Raw genomic sequence first — 20,583 nt, forward strand, 5'->3', positions numbered from 1 at the left:
GATCCGCTGTGGCGACCCCTAACGGGGGTAGTACTTTCTGTCAGTTTATTGATTTCTTTCATTTGATAAAAGCATGAAATAAGCATGACATTAAGTGGGTAATAAGCAGAATAATCCACTCCGAGGTGGTTGGGGAGGGGGGGGGGGTTCAGCCGTCAGTCATTATTTTTCCATAGAAGACCACCTCTGAGTGGATTATCCATTACTTGTCGTACACCACGGGCATACAAAGGTCAATGCAGACTGAAAAGTTCTACATGATAGTCTTAAATGTAAATACTGTTATGATACAGCCGCAACAAACACACAACCGGAACTTGCCACTGCAATAGCACAACGTGAAATGAAGACGAAAAACCAAACGCAGAGCTGATATGAAAACAGGTGAGTAAACTGGCAGCTACGCTTACCGCCGCTGCAGCCGTGAGCCGGTTGGACAACCTCCAAATGAACACCAAGCTGAAAAAGTAATTCATATTCTGTGCAGCAAAGTAAAAGAGGCACTTTCTTTTTTTCTTTTTGACGGAATCCCAAAGCCCCTGCTCATTTTTCTGATCCACAGTTTAATATGAAGAAAATAAAATCAATCACATCAGTGATGCTACTTTTGATTTACCACCATGTTTTTTTTCTAATGGCAGTTTTCTGTGCTCAATCTGTTGAACAGGTGGAGGTGACGGGAGTGAACTCGGTGCTGGTCCAGAACCTGTCGTCTCTGTCTAAATATCTGGTATCGGTCCAGTCACATTACCCACAAGGCCTGTCTGCTCCACTTACCAGCAACATCACCACACGTAAGATGCACACCCGTACACACATACAGTTGCAATCAAAATTATTCAACCCCCACTGCAAATTAGGTTTATTAGCAAAATTTGCAATCTGTCTGCTGTGTGCAATAAACAAATCGAACAACAACAATTTAAATAGCGCAACACAACTAATATTACAAGTGGTTTCTCCCAATTCAACACAAAATGCCACTTTTAATGACTACTGCAGTCGCTAAATTATTCAACCCCTGCATGACAAGCATCTTTAGTACTTAGTGGAGCACCCTTTTGCTGTTATGACCTGCTGCAAACGTGATGCATAGCCAAACACCAGCTTTTGGCCGTGTTCCTGAGGAATCTTAGCCCATTCCTCATGGGCAATGGTATCCACTTCACTAATATTCTTGGGTTTGCATGCTGCAACCTTCTTCTTCAAATACCACCAGAGATTTTCTATGGGGTTCAAGTCAGGTGATTGTGACGGCCACACTAGGATCTTCCAGGACTTCTTCTGAAACCAAGCCTTGGTGGACTTTGAGGTATACTTGGGATCACTGTCCTGTTGGAAGGTCCAACAACGCCCAAGCTTCAGCTTCCTCACAGACAGCATGACGTTTTCTCCTAGGATTTCCTGATACTTGATTGAATCCATCTTGCCCTCCGCACGCTGCAGGTTTCCAATGCCAGAGGAAGCAAAGCAGCCCCAGATCATCACCGAACCACCGCCATGCTTCACTGTAGGCAAGGTGTTCTTTTCAGCGTATCTTCATTCTTCTTCCTCCAGACATAGCGCTGATCCATAGGCCCGAAAAGTTCCAGTTTTTTTTCATCGCTCCACAGAACAGAATCCCAAAACCCCTTTGGCTTATTTATATGGTTTTGAGCATATTGGAGACGACTTTCTTGTGCGTTTGGGTCAGTAGAGGTGTACATCTTGGAGTTCAGGCCAGGCACGGCGTTATGGGTGGGCCTGATGGTCCTAGGCCCGCCCACTTTTCACCAGGCCCACCCTACAATTTTCCTACCCAAAAAATATATTATATATATTATTTTTTACAAATTTTCATTTAGTCATAAATGATTCGAAATCAGCCAATAATCACATGATTTTGTGCCAAAAATAGTTTTTATAAACATAATTTTATATGTTGATGTTCATGTGCAAGCAAGTTCATGAGACACGCATGTCTTTACATGACAGATAACGTTATGAGCGAGTTCTGAATACTGGCTCGCTGCTCTGCTCGCGTTACTCAGGCGTCCCAATTCAATTCATTTAAACCTCCTTCCCAAAGGGGACTTTGCATGCCCTACGCAACGCTGTAATACCAAACTGCACCACTCTAGGTAGCGCGTAGGGTGGGTATCGGGACAAGGCCTTTGATTGGGCTGTGGTTGCTTGGTCACAGACCTGTTGCGCCCTCTATTGGTCGGTCAGTGATAGAATTATGGTTCAAAATGGTCACTCACTGTCTTTCAACGTTGGCAAGTGATGGTACCGCTGCTGTTCAAGCAATATATATTTTGCACTGAGTAATTTTTAACATTTTGGCTCATTTTATCAATGTTGCATGAATTATGAGGGGTTTTTGTGATTACATTTGTTATTCTATCTAGCTCGATTTTGGTCTCAAAATGCACCAAATTGGTGCATTTAAATTATCAATATTGAAAATTTTTCTTCCGAGGGAGCATGCCCCCGGACCCCCCTAGGGAATTCCAGACCCATCCATAATTGGTCTGGCCCACCCAAAACTGAAATCCTGGTTCAGGCATGGAGCTCTTCAGCGTTTAACTTGCGCCTTACTGTACAAACTGCAACCTCAGTGCCTGCTGCCACCAAGTCTTGCTGCAGGTCTTTCACAGCCACTCGAGGGTGTTTGACCACCTGCCTCCTCAGGAATCTGGTGACAGCCGTTGATGGCGTCCTCTTTCTGCCACGTCCAGGTAGTGTAGCCACTGTCCCTTTAACTTTGAACTTGTGAACTACTATGTTTCCAACTGTATCTCTAGGAACAGTCACTGCCTTTGCAATTTTTTTGTATCCTTTTCCTTGTTTGTGCAAGGCAAGGATCTCTTCTCTTAACTTGTTGGAGAATTCTCTTGTCTTAGCCATATTTCCAACATGCAATCAAACGTCACCGTCAACAAACCCCTCGCCAGTCCAGGTATTTGGTGTGTTCTATCTCAAGCACACCTGATGCAACCAATGAAGCCCTTGATTAGTTGCATCAGGTGTGCTTGAGACAATGCCTGATTTGCAAACGTGTGCTCTTATGAGGGATTCTATTCAGGGGGTTGAATAATTTTGACACTGCAGTACTCATTAAAAGTAACATTTTGTGTTGAATTTGGATAAAACCCTTGTAGTATTAATTTTATTGAACTATTTAAACTGTTATTGTATAATTTGCTTATTGCAAACAGCTGAACATTTTTACATTTTGCCAGTAAACCTGATATGCAATGGAGGTTGAATAATTTTGATTGCAACTGTACGCACATGTTGTCAGTACTGGTCGATGAAAATGCCTGATGTGTTGGGATGAGACTAGATGGACTGGGTGCTCCTGCTATTGATCACATTTCATCTAATGGTAGAGCCTGTGTGCCCTGAGGCACAGCTCCCTCATCTCCTTTTTGCAATATAGTGCAAGTATTAGAAATCCTAGCTGCATGCTTTATTGTCCTCTAGTGGCCGTAAAGAGTATGATAGTTGTTGGAGAGAAGAGAGAGAAGAGAAAGCCACTTTATTTGGTCATTGTACGGTTACAACGACATTTGTTTCTACATTTAACCCATGATGTTGTATAGGAGTAGTAGGCAGCTGTGGTGCAGTGCCTGGGGACCGACTCCACTTCTTGTTCTCATTGTCTTGCACAGACAGGGGTATTAACCCTAACATGCATGTCTTTTTTTTCTTCTTAATTTTTCTCCACAATTGTATCCGGCCAATTACCCCACTCTTCTGAGCCGTCCTGGTCGCTGCTCCACCCCCTCTGCCGATCCGGGGAGGGCTGCAGACTACCACATGCCTCCTCCGATACAGGTGTAGTCGCCAGCCGCTTCTTCTCACCTGACAGTGAGGAGTTTTGCCAGGGGGACGTAGCGCGTGGGAGGATCACGCCATTCCCCCCAGTTCCCCCTCCCCCCCAAACAGGTGCTCCGACCGACCAGAGGAGGCGCTAGTGCAGCGACCAGGACACATACCCACATCCGACTTCCCACCCGCAGACACAACCAATTGTGTCTGTTGGGATGCCCGACCAAGCCAGAGGCAACACGGGGATTCGAACCAGGATCCCCATGTTGTTAGGCAACGGAATAGACTTCTACGCTACCCAGATGCCCCCACATGCATGTCTTTTTGATGGTGGGAGGAAACCGGAGCACCCGGGGGAAACTCACACAGACACGGTGAGAACATGAAAACGCTACACAGAAAAGACCTGTGACAGCCTGGGGTTTGAACCCAGGACCTTCTTACTGTGAGACAGCGTTAACCACTGGGCCACCTGCCGAGAAGATGTGGAACATGGGAAATGTATTCCCTACCAAAATGAGCCCAACTGCTGGAGGCAAATTATGTAGAAGGCCTTTTGGGTTTTTGAAATGGCTTCTCAATGAGGTCTGTTTTATCAGTCCAACACAGCAGACTAGAGACACGTGAGTCCCATAGACTACAATTTTGGGGCTGACGTCCTCTGTGTGGAGTTTGCATGTTCTCCTCATGTCTGCGTGGGTTTCCTCCGGGTGCTCCGGTTTCCTCCCACAGTCCAAAGACAAGTAGGTCAGCTGAATCAGTTGTACTTAATTGCCCCTAGGTATGAATATGTGTGTGTGTGTGTGTGTGTGTGTGTGTGTGTGTGTGTGTGTGTGTGTGTGTGTGTGTGTGTGTGTGTGTGTGTGTGTGTGTGTGTGTGTGTGTGTGTGTATGTGTTGGCCCTGTGTGATGGTCTGATGGCCTGTCCAGGGTGTGTCCCTGCCTGCTGCCCAATGACTGCTGGGATAGGCTCCAGCATCCCCATGACCCTGAGAGCAGGATACACAGTTTGGATAATGGATGGATGGAAGTTTGGCTTTAATCATCATCATCATCATCTTCTTCTTCTTCTTCTTCTTCTTCTTCTTCTTCTTCTTCTTCTTCTTCTTCTTCTTCTTCTTCTTCTTCTTCTTCTTCTTCTTCTTCTTCTTCTTCTTCTTCCAGGCACTCGTGTTAGGGAACACCTCTCCATCTCTCCCTTTCCTCTGCATCTTCCTCTGTCACACCAACCACCTGTATGTTCTCCCTCACCACATCCATAAACCTCCTCTTTGGCCTTCCTCTTCTCCTCTTCCCTGGCAGCTCCATATTCAGCATCCTTCTCCCAATATACCCAGCATCTCTCCTCCACACATGTCCAAACCATCTCAATCTTGTCTCTCTTGCTTTGTGTCCAAACCGTCCAACATGAGCTGTCCCTCTAATATACTCATTCCTAATCCTGTCCTTCTTCATCACTCCCAATGAAAATCTCAGCATCTTCAACTCTGCCACCTCCAGCTCCGCCTCCTGTCTTTGCCGATGCTGTTTCCCCCAGCCCACAGCAGTGCAACATACAGACAAAGACACATTTAAGAACTACAAGAACACACATATTCAAACACATATATCCAAAAAAAAAATCACTGTCCAGCAAACGCCAGCAGGATGACTGTCGGAACCGCCGGTCTGCATGGGCTAGCAGTTAGCCTAGCCTGCCCCAATTACACGTCCTGTCAGACCGCCCTGCTGGCCAACAGTACCGGTGGCGGTCGTTGGTAACCTGGGCCTTTGGCAAAGGTTTTATGCCGGATGCCCTCCCTGATGCAGCCCTCCCCGTTTATCCGGGCTTGGGACCGGCACAAAGAATGCACTGGCCCATCCTCAGTGGCTGGGTTGAAGTTTCGGTTTTAATGTTTCTTTAAAACCCTAGGTCAGGTACTTTATCAGTCGAGCAGTACGGTGAGATCCGTGCCAGCCAAGCAGGAAGCGGTGTGTCGTTTAGAATAGGACACTATAGACAAGCAAAAGGAAGATGTCACAGAGGAGGGAGCATGGAGTGAAACGTTATTGTCGTCATTTTTGTTGTTTTATCAAGAGGCCGGCAGAATAACGTGTAGAGCACACAGCACTGAGCCAATGTATATAAAGTTAGTAGTATGTTAAAGAGCGCTTCCCCTCCCAGTAGATTTGTAGGTGGACACCATCGGACACTCTGAGGGAGTTGTGTGACAGTGGTTAACAGATCAGCAACGCTCTGCTTTCAGCCAACCTCAGCTTTAAAGAACAGCAGGGATTTAATTTCCATTATAATGAGCATGAAAAGAAAGAAGAAAGTCATTTTATTCCTCGTCATCTCTCTTTCCCAGTGAGGGTTCCTCCCCCTTCGGATCTCAGGGTGACCAACTTCTCAGGCAGGGACCTCACGGTGCGCTGGGAGGCTGCCGCTGATGATGTCATCTCCTACCTCATCAAGTGGATCTCCCTCAGCGGAGGAGACCTGAGACAGGTGGGGTGAAATAAAGATGTATGGATGGACAAGTACACTGATGGTGGGGTGAATGGACTGGATGGGTGTGTACCGTGTGAACGGTATAGTATACCCTTGTAGTGAATATATATTCTGTGTGTGTGTGTGTGTGTGTGTGTCAGCTGAAGGTGGGGGGTGACAGTGAGGGGGCGATTCTGGAGGGGGTGGAAGATGATAAGGAGTACCAGATCTCTCTGTCTGCCCTCTATGCTGATGGAGCCCAGAGTGAAGCCGTGGCTATACGATACAGCACCTGTGAGTCTCACACACACACACACAAACACACAAACACACACACACACACACACAAACACACACACACACACATACACATAAACTTACCGATATGCTTGAATGACTTTGAAAGGTCCAGGTACAAATTATAACTGCATATTTGCACTTAGGCTTGAGCAGAAACACAAACACACACAGGCAGCAACTATCTCAACTTCCTGGCAGTGCTTTGGTGAGTCGTGAATCCTCTTTCATCGAACCCAGACTTTGTTTTTCTCAGAGGTCTCACCTCATCTCAGAGAGACTTCTTTGAGCTGCACCTAGCTGTTCCCTGGCTATTTAGCTAATGGTGAATAGGTGCTATGACTCACAATAGGGTTTCCTGTCAGTGTTCTCTGCCCTATGTGGTGGAGGATACACATCTATTATACTGTCTGGTTCAAAGTACAGTCAGGTCAAGTCAAGTCAGTTTTATTTGTATAGCCCAATATCACAAATTAAAAATTTGCCTCAGTGGGCTTCACAGCAGCACAACATCCTGTCCTTAGACCCTCTTATCCGATAAGGAATGTGTGATGTGTGTACAGTGTGATGGCGTGATGACACATCAACCTGGATTCAGTCCAAACCTGTATTCAGTCCCATCTTCAGTAGAAAGATGGCGGCGCAATTTCATGTTTGCAACGGCCTCACCCAGTACCGTCCATGCAGTGTCTTTGTCCACGTCTGCGTCTAAGTTTGTCTTCGTTTGATGGCTGGGAGAGCTGGCGCTGGATCGGCTGGGAGAGCTTGGTCTACTGCGTCCTGTGGGACCACGGCCCTGACCGGAGCTGTGCCTGAAAAGGTAACGCCGAGGGCGGTCTGACAGGACGCGGAAGTGGGGCAGGCTAAGCTAACTGCTAGCCCATGCAGACCGGCAGTTCCGATAACACCGAGGGCGGTCTGGCGGCGGCCTCGCCTAACCTTGACTGTGTTTTTAGCGTCATGGTGTGGAGTGCGGGGGAGGTGCGTCGAAGGTGTCTGGCTGGGACAGCTGGCGTTAGATCGGCTGAGGGAGCTTGGTCTGCTGCATCCTGTGGGCCCAGGGACCACGGCCCTGACCGGAGCCGCGCCTGAAGAGGAAACACCGAGGGCGGTCTGACAGGACTGCAGGGCTGGATAAGCTAACTGCTAGCCCATGCAGACCGGCAGTTCTGACAGTCACCCTGGCTGGCGTTCATTCTCCTGGACAGTGATTTTGTTTGTTTATTTTAGACATTACGTGTTCGTTTAGATATGTGTGTTCTTGTAGTTTTTGGATGTGTTTGTGTCTTTGTGTTGCATTGCTGTGGGCTGGGGGAAATGATGTTTTGTTTCATTTCATGTGTGCGTGCAAGTGCATGCAATGAAATGTCAAATTTGCCACACTAATTTAGATTCGGTGACGTCAAGGTTCATTAGTACTTTTGTCATGCAGTAACCCAACAGGTACAGGCTACTTCCAGAGTCATAATTTGGTAACCGGCCTTGTGGAGTTATTGAACTGGTAATTTAAGCATATCACCATGAGCCCAATCCAGACTCTAGCTAGCGAGGACTGTCGTACACCAGTGCAACATGACAGTCACTAGCCATGGCCTTGTGTGTTCATGAAACAATAAAACACCTGTCCTTGGTTGTAAGTCTGTCCACTTTCTGCATTTTGTCGTACAGTATATGGAGGAGGCCCGTCCAGTGTGTCTGTCTCTGATGAGACGGCGGTCAGCCTGATGGTCAGCTGGATCCCGCCCAATGCCCACATCCTGCAGTTTCGCATCTTCTACACGGCACTGACGGGAGCCGAGACTCAGGAGAACGCTGTAAGTGTCCCACAGTGATCACGTCTCCTCTTAACGGTTATTCTATTCTCCGTCTCTGCCTGCTACACCCGCTGGACAGAGAGCTCCATCCACCTTTGTTCACCCCCTAATGGGGACATGTTTTACTCTCTACCGGGGATGTAGGGTTATCCATCTGGTTCGGCACTGCTGGAGCAGATGTCTTGCTCAACGGTAATTCCAGCAACTGTGACCACTCATTTCCTGCATAAGTGGGAGAACAACTTCAGTAACCACTAACTTCATACCTCCAGTCATCTTTCTAGTTTTATTTGGGCTCTATAAATGTAAACATCAGTATACTGACCATGCCCGTTGAGGAGCATGTACCATTTCAATTCAAGCAACAGAAAGAGGAAATCGTCCAAACAACGGATTTAGGAGGTTTTTGTATTATGGACAGAGGTAGCTCATCAGTTGTGTTACAAGATAAAGCGCTCACATTAAAGGAGGAGTTCAGGATTTTTGAAGCCTATCTCTGTTTTTTGCTCACTGCTCATGTGTTACGTAGGTAGGTTTCGTTTTCACAGTTGTCCATCCTTTTCTTCCTACTGGACACGCTGATCCAGCTTGCCCATCTACTGCTCAATGCCGTCAATGGAGGACAAATCCACAATCCTCATTCAGAGCAAAAGTGAACCCTCAGTGGTAAGGCCAAAGCTAACATGATGCTACAGTAGTCTGTCTGAGTGGAATTTGAGTGGTTATTCTTAAAACTTCACAGTCGTTTTTATTGCTCAGTTCTTTCTTGGTATTTCCTTTGCAAACATTGCTTTGACTCCTGCTGAAGAAGCATGTTACAAAACCACCGCCACCCACCACAAAAATGACTGTGAAGTTTTAAATGACCACCCAGATTCCCTATGATAGACCACTGTGGCATCATGTTAGCTTTGGCTGATCCTATGGAGGCGGCACGGTGGTGCAGTGGTCAGCATGGTCGCCTCACAGTAAGAAAGTCCTTGGTTCGATCCCTGGGGTAGTCCCTAGGTATGAATGTGTGTGTGTGTGTGTGTGTGTGTGTGTGTGTGTGTGTGTGTGTGTGTGTGTGTGTGTGTGTGTGTGTGGGCGGGCTCTGTGTGATGGCCTGCGGTCCTGTCCAGGATGTCTCCCCACCTGCTGCCCAATGACTGCTGGGATAGGCTCTAGCATCCCCACGACCCTGAGATCAAGATATAAGCGGTTCGGATAATGGATGGATGGATCCTGTGGAATGTAATGTTTACTCATTTAACACTGAAGGAATAAATTGTGGATGAATTGAGCTTGTTTGCTTGTTTCTTACAGTTGATAGTCCCAGGGGGGGAAAGCCGGGTGGTGATTCAGTCCCTGCTGCCCGACACGCGCTACAGCATTCTGGTCACCGCCGAGTACCGTAACAGAGAGGGGGGCAGCGCTTCCACTCAAGGCAAAACCAGTGAGTCAAACACAATTATCAGCTCAGCAATGTATACTTAATGTAAGGGCCTTATTTAAATCTGTCCTCGTGCCTATGTGAACCTGTACTTCTCGCCTGCCCGCTCTCCACGTCTCTGGCCGTCTGTCTGTATTTATGTCCTCTCCATGTACGTCCAGTATTTATGTCCGGGACTGTGTCCTGTCCTTGGGTTTTTCTGGCTTCTTGTATCTCTTCTCAGCCATCTGCCCATCTGCCCTGCCTGTCTCGCTATATACCCTACCTGCCTACCCATCAGTCTCTCTTTGCCCCCCTGTCCGTTTGATTGTTGGTGTTTACTGTAAACCAACACATACTGATCAGTACTTCAGGTTTGACTCTCATCATCCACTGGAGCACAAACTAGGAGTCACCAGGACACTGGACCACTGAGCTGACAACATCCCCACCGACACTGCAGCCGGCGAAGGGGAGAAATCCCACATTAAACAGGCCCTGGTTAAGTGTGGTTATCCTAAGTGGGCGTTTGGCAAAGCGAGGAAGACACCCAAATGGTGCACCAGCTGATTGAAGAGAGGAGAAGGACAAAGCTGTCTAAACATAAACCAGTGATGATTCCGTACGTGGCAGGAATGTCGGAAAAGCTGAGACACGTATTTTCCAAACACCGCGTCTCCGTTGCTTTCAAACCCCAAAACATGCTGTGCCAGAAATGGGTCCACCCCAAGGATCGGGTCCCCCAGCACAAACAGAGCAATATAGTGTAGCTGTTAAGTGTCAGTAGGATTGCTGTGACTTGTACATCGGGGAAACCAAACAGACTCTGGACAAGAGGATGACACAACACAGGAGCGCTAACACGTCAAGCCAGGACTCCACAGTCTACACCATCTACACCACAGTCTACACCAGTGGTTCTCAACCTTTTTGGGGTCCTGGACCCCCTGTGTATTTTTGATCTACCCTGAGGACCCCTCCACCTGATCTTGGGGGAGGGGGGTTGCAATTTGATAGAAACAGTAGAAACTGCATTTTAAATTGCATTATAGCATTTATTCACTCTTTGGGGCAAAAATAAGAGCTTTCAGTTGTAACTTAGATATAGTTAACAAAACAGAATTCTTATGCAGTAACGTTCAGATATATGTAACAAAACAGAATATGTATTCAGTAACTTTCAGATATATGTAACAACAGAGTTTTTATGCAGTAACTTTTAACAATGCAAACGGGAGCGAGATCTCTTATTAAAATACAATACATTACACTTGTGAAACAGATGTGATTAGAGAAAAAAGTCCTGTTACCCTTTATAGTTTAGGTAGATAAAGGTCTCAGTCACATTTGAGTAAAATAATCCTATTTCTATAAATGTCATAGGATCTTTTTTTAAAGATATTTTATTTTCACGGACCCCTTGCAATTACACCACGGACCACTAGTGGTCCGCGGACCCCCGGTTGAGAAACACTGGTCTACACCATCTACAGACCAGGACTCCACAGTCTACACCATCTACACCACAGTCTACACTATCTACACAGTCTACAGGCCAGTGGCCACTCTCTCAAGGATGAGGATGTGCACATCCTTGATAGGGAGGAACGCTGGTTTGAACGGGGAGTCAAAGAGGCCAGCTATGTGAAGAGGGAACAACATCCCTGAACCGGGGCGGGGGGTAAGAATATATCTGTCACCCTTTTCCACTCCAAACTCACCCAGCTCGCTGTATCAGCCCCCAGCTGCCGGTGGATTAAAAACTGGCTGACAGACAGGAGGCAGCAGGTGAGGCTGGGGAAAATCACATCCAGCACCCAGACAATCAACACTGGCACCCCCCAGGGATGTGTGTTCTACCCTCTACACAAATGACTGCACCTCAGGTGACCCTTCTGTTAAACTCCCGAAGTTTGCGGGCAACACAGCCATCATTGGCCTTATCCGGGATGGTGACGAGTCTGCATATAGATGGGAGATTGAACAGCTGGTCCTCTGGTGCGCCCATAACAACGTGGAGCTGAACACGCTCAAAACAGTGGAGGTGACAGTGGACTTCAGGAGGAGCCCCCCCCAACACCGCCCCTCTCACCATACTCAACAGCATGGTGTCTGTGGTGAAAACCATTCCACAATCTCCTAGGACCCATGGTGGGCATCTAACAGAGACACAATCATCAAAAAGGCCCAGCAGAGGATGTACTTTCTCCACCAGCTCAAGACGTTCAACCTGCTTCAGGAACTGCTGATTCAGTTCTACACTGCAATGATCCAGTCTGTCCTCTGCACATCCATCACTGTCTGGATTGGATCAACACCAAACAGGACAGGGACAGACTACAACGGACAGTTCAGTCTGCAGGGAAAATCATTGGTGCCAACCTGCCCTCCATTCAGGACTTATACACCTCCAGAGTCAGGAAACAGGCAGGCAACATCACTGCAGACCCATCACACTCTGGTCACAACCTGTTCCAACTCCTCCCCTCTGGTAGGCGCTACAGAGCACTGTATCCCAAAACAACCAGATATAAAAACAGTTTCTTTCATTCAAATGAACGCTTAACACTCTCAGATAAATCCAACCTTGTTGTATATACTGTACTGTACATGTTGTATATACTGCACTGTACATGTTGTATATACTGTACTATACATGTTGTATATACTGTACTGTACATGTTGTATATACTGTACTGTACATGTTGTATATACTGTACTATACATGTTGTATATACTGTACTGTACATGTTGTATATACTGCACTGTACATGTTGTATATACTGTACTGTACATGTTGTATATACTGCACTGTACATGTTGTATATACTGTACTGTACATGTTGTATTTACTGCACTGTACATGTTGTATATACTGTAGTATACATGTTGTATATACTGCACTGTACATGTTGTATATACTGCACTGTACATGTTGTATATACTGTACTGTACGTGTTGTATATACTGCACTGTACATGTTGTATATACTGTACTATACATGTTATATATACTGTACTGTACATGTTGTATATACTTTATTGTACATTGCATGTATACTGGTACACTCTCTCATGTCCATCTACCTCAGGCATGTATGCAAGTAACCTGCTAACATCTATTTCAGCATCTCTGATATATTCTCTGCACCATTGCTTTTTTCACCTCTTATTTCGCCTGTATGAGTCAATCCTTGTGTATATGTTACGGGTAATGTGAAAAAACTGTTAATGTGCAAACTACCCGGGTAATGTGCAGATACCCGTTCTGGTGGGTAATGTGCAAACTACCCGCTTGGGCGGTTAATGTGGATAGAACGAACCACATTATCCACATTAACCGGGTAGTCTGCACACCACCCGTTTGGATGGTTAAAGTGGATGGAACGAAGCTGCAACTCATCTTTTTACGATATTTTGATATTTAAATCAGCAGCAGGCCTTCAGCCTAATGACTCGTGAAGTGAGGCCATCTGAGGAAACACAAGTTGTGGTAAATGAAAGAACAGACGTTGGCGATATCATTCTGTCTTTAGATCAACGTTTTCCCCCACTTGTATAACGAGGCTATTAGCATCAAAGAACACAAAAATGAGCCCTCCTCCTCCTCCTCGCTCTCTATCTGATCCCTGATATGAATGAGTAGCCTACACATTTGACAAGGGTGAAAAGAAATATCAGTCTCGGCCATCTCCCATCAGGCTGCTATAGCCTACTCTCACTGGAGACATGCGTCACTCAACCAATCCCAAATGGCAACCACTCCGTGGACAGACTGGTAAATAACACTTTATGGAAGAGGGGTACTGGCGGGGGGAAATACTGAGACTAGATGATATGAAAACAGAACCACATCCGTTTTATAAGCCCAGTATGTAGGGGCAGAAGCAGCGAAAACATACACTCACCGGCCACTTTATTAGGCACACCTGTCCAACTGCTCGTTAACGCAAATTTCTAATCAGCCAATCACATGGCAGCAACTCAATGCATTTAAGCATGTAGACATGGTCAAGACGATCTGCTGCAGTTCAAACCGAGCATCAGAATGGGGAAGAAAGGTGATTTAAGTGACTTTGAACGTGGCATGGTTGTTGGTGCCAGACGGGCTGGTCTGAGTATTTCAGAAACTGCTGATCTACTGGGATTTTCCCGCACAACCATCTCTAGGGTTTACAGAGAATGGTCCGAAAAAGAGAAAATATCCAGTGAGCGGCAGTTCTGTGGGCGAAAATGCCTTGTTGATGCCAGAGGTCAGAGGAGAATGGCCAGACTGGTTCGAGCTGACAGAAAGGCAACAGTAACTCAAATAACCACTCATTACAACCGAGGTATGCAGAACGCACAACACGTCGAACCTTGAGGCAGATGGGCTACAGCAGCAGAAGACCACACCGGGTGCCACTCCTGTCAGCTAAGAACAGGAAACTGAGGTCTGAGGCTACAATTCGCACAGGCTCACCAAAATTGGACAATAGAAGATTGGAAAAACGTTGCCTGGTCTGATGAGTCTCGATTTCTGCTGCGACATTCGGATGGTAGGGTCAGAACTTGGCGTCAACAACATGAAAGCATGGATCCATCCTGCCTTGTATCAACGGTTCAGGCTGGTGGTGGTGGTGTAATGGTGTGGGGGATATTTTCTTGGCACACTTTGGGCCCCTTAGTACCAATTGAGCATCGTGTCAACACCACAGCCTACCTGAGTATTGTTGCTGACCATGTCCATCCCTTTATGACCACAGTGTTCCCATCTTCTGATGGCTACTTCCAGCAGGATAACGCGCCATGTCACAAAGCTCGAATCATCTCAGACTGGTTTCTTGAACATGACAATGAGTTCACTGTACTCAAATGGCCTCCACAGTCACCAGATCTCAATCCAATAGAGCACCTTTGGGATGTGGTGGACCGGGAGATTCACATCATGGATGTGCAGCCGACAAATCTGCAGCAACTGCGTGATACTATCATGTCAATATGGACCAAACTCTCTGAGGAATGTTTCCAGTACCTTGTTGAATCTATGCCACGAAGGATTAAGACAGTTCTGAAGGCAAAAGGGGGTCCAACCTGGTACTAGCAAGGTGTACCTAATAAAGTGGCCAGTGAGTGTATGTCCAAATGCAATTCCTGTCTGCCAATCAGGCAAGAAAAATGAATGAACAGGCCATACCTTTCAGATGCACTTTTACACAACCACCAAAAAAGACAAAAATGTGCCCGATCCCCTCCCTGACCTGGCTAATATCCTACTAGTAGCCTACATATTTCATCCATCATATCCTAATCTAACCTAGAATACGGGAGGGAGCAAACAGATTGTCGATAGACTAGCTGTGCTGTGCAAGTAGCCTAAAGCATCCACGTCCACGCGCATACGTGCGCGCGCACACACACACACAAGCCAAGCGTGAAGCAAGCCCAATAATAAAGGCGATGCATCAATTTGACGCTTAATGGCGGAAATAGGTATAAATGTCCAAAATTCTTAGAGGGATTTATTCCTAACGTGATTGACAACAGGGAGGGAAAAACAACACTATTTTAGGGAAAGTCAAAGAGTGAGGGGCCTCAATATTTTATTACAGCATGGCTATTTACAAATTAGTTACTGATTTGCGTCAAAATAATGCAATGGCGGTTCTATCGGTGTGTGTGTGTGTGTGTGCACGCGCGGATGCGCGTGCACGTGGGTGCTTTACTTGCACGGCACAGCTAGTCTATCGACAATCTGTTTGCTCCCTCCCATATTCTGGGTTAGATTAGGATATGATGGATGAAATATGTAGGCTACTAGTAGGATATTAGCCAGGCGAGGGAGGGGATCGGGCACATTTTTGTCGTTTTTGGTGGTTGTGTAAAAGTGCATCTGAAAGGTATGGCCTGTTCATTCATTTTTCTTGCCTGATTGGCAGACAGGAATTGCATTTTGACATATGTTTTCGCTGCTTCTGCCCCTACATACTGGGCTTATAAAACGGATGTGGTTCTGTTTTCATATCATCTAGTCTCAGTATTTCCCCCCGCCAGTACCCCTCTTCCATAAAGTGTTATTTACCAGTCTATCCACGGAGTGATTGCCATTTCGGATTGGTTGAATGACGCATGTCTCCAGTGAGAGTAGGCTACAGCAGCCTGATGGGAGATGGCCGAGACTGATATTTCTGTCCACCCTTGTCAAATGTGTAGGCTACTCATTCATATCAGGGATCAGATAGAGAGCGAGGAGGAGGAGGGCTCATTTTTGTGTTCTTCGATGCTAAATAGCCTCGTTATACAAGTGGGGGAAAACGTTGATCTGAAGACAGAATGATATCGCCAACGTCTGTTCTTTCATTTACCACAACTTGTGTTTCCTCAGATGGCCTCACTTCATGAGTCGTTAGGCTGAAGGCCTGCTGCTGATTTAAATATCAAAATATCGTAAAAAGATGAGTTGCAGTTTCGTTCCATCCACATTAACCGCCCAAGCGGGTAATGTGCAGACTACCCAGGTAGTTTGCACATTAACCGTTTTTTCACACTGCCCGTAACATATATATGTGAAGATTGTTGTGTTGTAGTCTTGCTATTCTATGTTAAGTACACTGAGAGAGCCACGAAACCAGAGTCAGAGTCCATGTCGTGCAAACCTTCATGGCCAATAAACATGATTCTGATTCTAAACATGTTTCTGATCTTACAATACAATACTGTGACTGCAACCCTAACTCAACCCTCGGTGAATAGTACACATGGCCATTGTAACTCTAGTTAATGGTCACGGCAATTTGCATATGAAACCTATCAATTTGCATATGACACTGGTCGTTGGTTTGGGTCGTTATGCCACTGTGTTGTTTATAAGGGTGGGATACCTGCAGTCAGGTGAGACTGAAGAGGTCACTTAGGTGATGATGAAAGGTGTCTCTCAGTAAATGTTGTGTCCAGATGAACTGACTCAACCTTCTGTGATCTCCTTACCTGGATTACTGAGCATTCATCAAGACACTTGTGTCTATCTGTCTGTCTCTTAAGCCTATCTGTGTCTGTCTCTGCAGCCAGTCTACGCGTGAGCAGTGTGAGCGTGGTCAGGTCGGACCACTCCAGTATCTGTGTGTCCTGGAGACCCGTGTCAGCCGTCAACGGATACCACATTGTCATCCAGTCTGTCAAAGGTAGCAGTTCATTTATTTTGCCTGAGACTGAACCAGAAACCCCAAGTCATTGTTTTGCTGTTTGTGTCTTTCTCTGATTTTGCTTTTGCTCTGGTTTACCTGCATGTTTGTGTGTGTGTGTGTGTGTGTGTGTGTGTGTGTGTGTGTGTGTGTGTGTGTGTGTGTGTGTGTGTGTGTGTGTGTGTGTGTGTGTGTGTGTGTGTTTGCGTATTTGTATTTGTGTGTGAATCTGTGAGCCTAGACAAGCAAATGAAGGAGGACTTTGTCGACGAGTCGAGCAGCAGTCACTGTTTCACCGATCTCGAACCCGAGACCGTGTACCGCATCAGTGTGCACGCCCGACTGGGCTCAGCGGAGGGCACCGCGGTTTCTATTCTGCATCCAACGGGTCAGCTATCATCACACTTACACTGTCACCATGGTTTAAACTCTGTTTGACACTGGAAGTTGTCATTTAGTTGTTACCAGGTAAAATAATAAGGTGGTAAAGGAGCTTGCAATTCACTTTCTTTGACAAATGATTTGATTTTAAATAATAATTTAATAAATATTTAAAATACTTAAATGTAGACATTTTTTAAGATTTATTTTTTTACAATTTATTTTATTTAACTTTATTGTTTGTATTACATTTATTATTATTATTATTATTTGATATTATTAAATAAATATTTTTAAATGTGTTTATTTAAATTTAATTAAATATTATTTCAACGTTTAAAATTTTTTAAATATTTAAATACTTAAATAAATATTGAAAATTTTTATTTTAGTTAAACAGTCAGTCCTTGCACATCATCACCTTGAATGTAATGAAACCACTTACTAATTACATTGATAGATGTCTGGATGGATAGATAGATGGATAGATAGAGAGAGAGAGGGATGATGGATGGATCGAATGATAGATAGATCGATCGATAGATGTGGGGGTGGATGGATATGAGAGAGAGAGAGAGAGAGAGAGAGAGAGAGAGAGAGAGAGAGAGAGAGAGAGAGAGAGAGAGAGAGAGAGAGAGAGAGAGAGAGAGAGAGAGAGAGAGAGAGAGAGACTTTTTTTTTACTTTCAACAATACTTTAATAAAAATCGCAAAAAATTACAACACAAAGACCAACATGGTCAGTAACACAAGATTCACAGAGTCTAAATCATCTCAGGAGAGAGAGAGAGAGAGGGATGATGGATGGATGGATAGATACATGGATGGATGGACGGACAGACGGACAGATAAAATAATACTACATGTATGTTTAATAGCCTTTTCCATTTGTTCCTTCCACAGCCGTGGCTCCAGCCAGAATCCCAGTTCACCCGAGGCTGTATCCCGTCCACAACGAAGGTGACTCATCATGTGTTCCTAACAGGGACGGAAGAAGTGATCAGACCTCAGTCGTTCATTAATATCACTGGTTATTACTTACTAGCTTTGGTGTAAGTCACGGTTTCGGGTGGCACGGTGGCCCAGTGGTTAGCGCTGTCACCTCACAGCAAGAAGGCTCGAGGTTTGAACCCCGAGGTTGTCCAACCTTGGGGGTCATCCCAGGTCGTCCTCTGTGTGGAGTTTGCCACGCCCCCCCCCCCCCCCCCCCGTGTCTGTGGTGGGTTTTCTCCGAGTGCTCCGGTTTCCTCCCGCCATCAAAAAGAAACATGCACGTTAGGGTTAATACTCCTGTCTGTGCCCCTGAGCAAGGCAGTGGAAAGAAGAACTGGAGCTGGTCCCCGGGTGCTGCAGATGCACACTGCTTCTAGCTGCACAGCTAGGATGGGTTAAATGCAGAGACGGATTTCCCACAGGGTTTAATAAAGTATATCAAAATCAAAAATCAAAATATTTAGTCCAAACTAGTGTGGCTGCATGGTGTTGTGTGTGTGTTGTGTGTTGTGTGTGTGTGTGTGATCTATGGGTGAAGAGCTGAAATGGCTCACATAGCTGTTATGTGGAGGGCTCCCACATAGCAAGAGCACCAGTATGTTGTAATGTGTGCAGTTAGCAGTTTCAGATCACGTTTTTCAGTTTGGTTTGTGAGCTGAAATAAGACTTCTGAATGTCGGGGTGACTGCGTCACATGTTAATGTTCCAACACTGCCCTCTTGTGTTGCAGTTTGTCCCGAGGTCACCATCAGAAACAGCATTGTCAGAGGTGAGACAAAGTGCCTTCACAAAAACAAAACAAAACAAAAAAAACCCCCACAAACCTTCGTTGTCTCCTTTTGCTAAATAGAAACTGTCACCATGTTATGCCTTAAGCGACTGTCCTCAACGCTTTTAATCTTCTTGTGTGTGTGTGTGTGTGTGTGTGTGTGTGTGTGTGTGTGTGTGTGTGTGTGTGTGTGTGTGTGTGTGTGTGTTGCTGCAGGGTTTGACATGATGGAGGCGTTTGGCCTGACTCAGACAGCTCATGCCTCGGTGGAGGGGGTCGCCGCAGAGCCCTTCATATTCAGCACCTCACCCACCTATGCTCTGTACAGAGACGTCCAGCTGACACAGAGCACCAGGTAACACACACCTAGTACTCTCTCTCTCGCGTTCGTTCTCTCTCCCCCTCTCTCTCTTTCTCTCTCACTCTCTCTCTCTCTCTGTCTGTCTCTCTTTCACTCGCCCTCTCTCTTTTATTCCATTTTCTCACTCATCTCTAGACAGTGATACTCATTAAACCCATCCACACCACATCGGCTACTGCTACTACTACTACTACTGCTACTGCTACTACTACTACTTTTGGCTGCTCCCGTTAGGGGTCGCCACAGTAGATCGTCCGTTTCCATCTCTTCCTGTCTTCTGCATCTTCCTCTGTCACACCAGCCACCTGCATGCCTTCTCTCACCATATCCATAAACCTCCTCTTTGGCCTTCCTCTTCTCCTCTTTCCTGGCAGCTCCATATTCAGCATCCTTCTCCCAGTATACCCAGCATCTCTCCTCTCTCTCACATCATTGCATTGTATGTTGTCTACAGTGTAGGAGTAAACGCACAAATGAGTTCAAATGAGAAGCAACAATGTTTTGATAGAGGTGTTTATTGTTAAATGTGTTGAATGTAAAGCTAATGGTGTGCATGGACCATGTTCTTATCTAGAAAGGGGGATGTGGTGTATTTGAATGAGCACTCGGTGCTTTACTAAGTTGGACTGTTGATGAAGCACATTGTAGTTGGAATTAGTAAGACACACACCATTAGACAGTAAAGGCCCGTGAAACATTCAGCCTCTACTCTGTATTGTTATTATAAGTTGTTGTACATAACGTAACTAGAACATAACGTAACTAGAACATAACGTAACGTAGCATAGCGCAACGCAACCTAACATAACATAACATAGAATAGCATAACAGCATAGCATAACATAGCATAGCATAGCATAAAATAACACAGCATAGCATAACATAACAGCATAGCATAACATAGCATAACATAACATAGCATAACATAACACAGCATAACATAGCATAGCATAGCATAAAATAACACAGCATAGCATTACATAACAGCATAAGCATAGCATAGCATAACACAGCATAACATAACATAGCATAACATAGCATAACATAACATCAGCATAGCAAAGCATAGCATAGCATAACACAGCATAGCATAACATAGCATAACATAACATA

General features: G+C 45.6%; 1 protein-coding gene across 1 annotated transcript in view; it reads left to right on the forward strand.

Annotated features, from left to right (window-relative positions):
* Positions 1-20,583, forward strand: part of LOC130130256 (collagen alpha-1(XX) chain) — a 151,982-nt gene that overhangs the window by 52,632 nt on the left and 78,767 nt on the right. Inside the window, exons 16-25 of the mRNA XM_056299938.1 lie at positions 668-794; positions 6,165-6,304; positions 6,448-6,580; positions 8,252-8,397; positions 9,703-9,832; positions 16,851-16,967; positions 17,209-17,355; positions 18,251-18,307; positions 19,071-19,109; positions 19,326-19,464. Of these exons, the coding sequence (XP_056155913.1) occupies positions 668-794; positions 6,165-6,304; positions 6,448-6,580; positions 8,252-8,397; positions 9,703-9,832; positions 16,851-16,967; positions 17,209-17,355; positions 18,251-18,307; positions 19,071-19,109; positions 19,326-19,464 (1,175 nt within the window). The remainder of the gene's footprint in view (positions 1-667; positions 795-6,164; positions 6,305-6,447; positions 6,581-8,251; positions 8,398-9,702; positions 9,833-16,850; positions 16,968-17,208; positions 17,356-18,250; positions 18,308-19,070; positions 19,110-19,325; positions 19,465-20,583) is intronic.

The sequence above is a fragment of the Lampris incognitus genome, chromosome 2, assembly GCF_029633865.1.
Source record: "Lampris incognitus isolate fLamInc1 chromosome 2, fLamInc1.hap2, whole genome shotgun sequence".
NCBI lineage: Eukaryota > Metazoa > Chordata > Actinopteri > Lampriformes > Lampridae > Lampris > Lampris incognitus.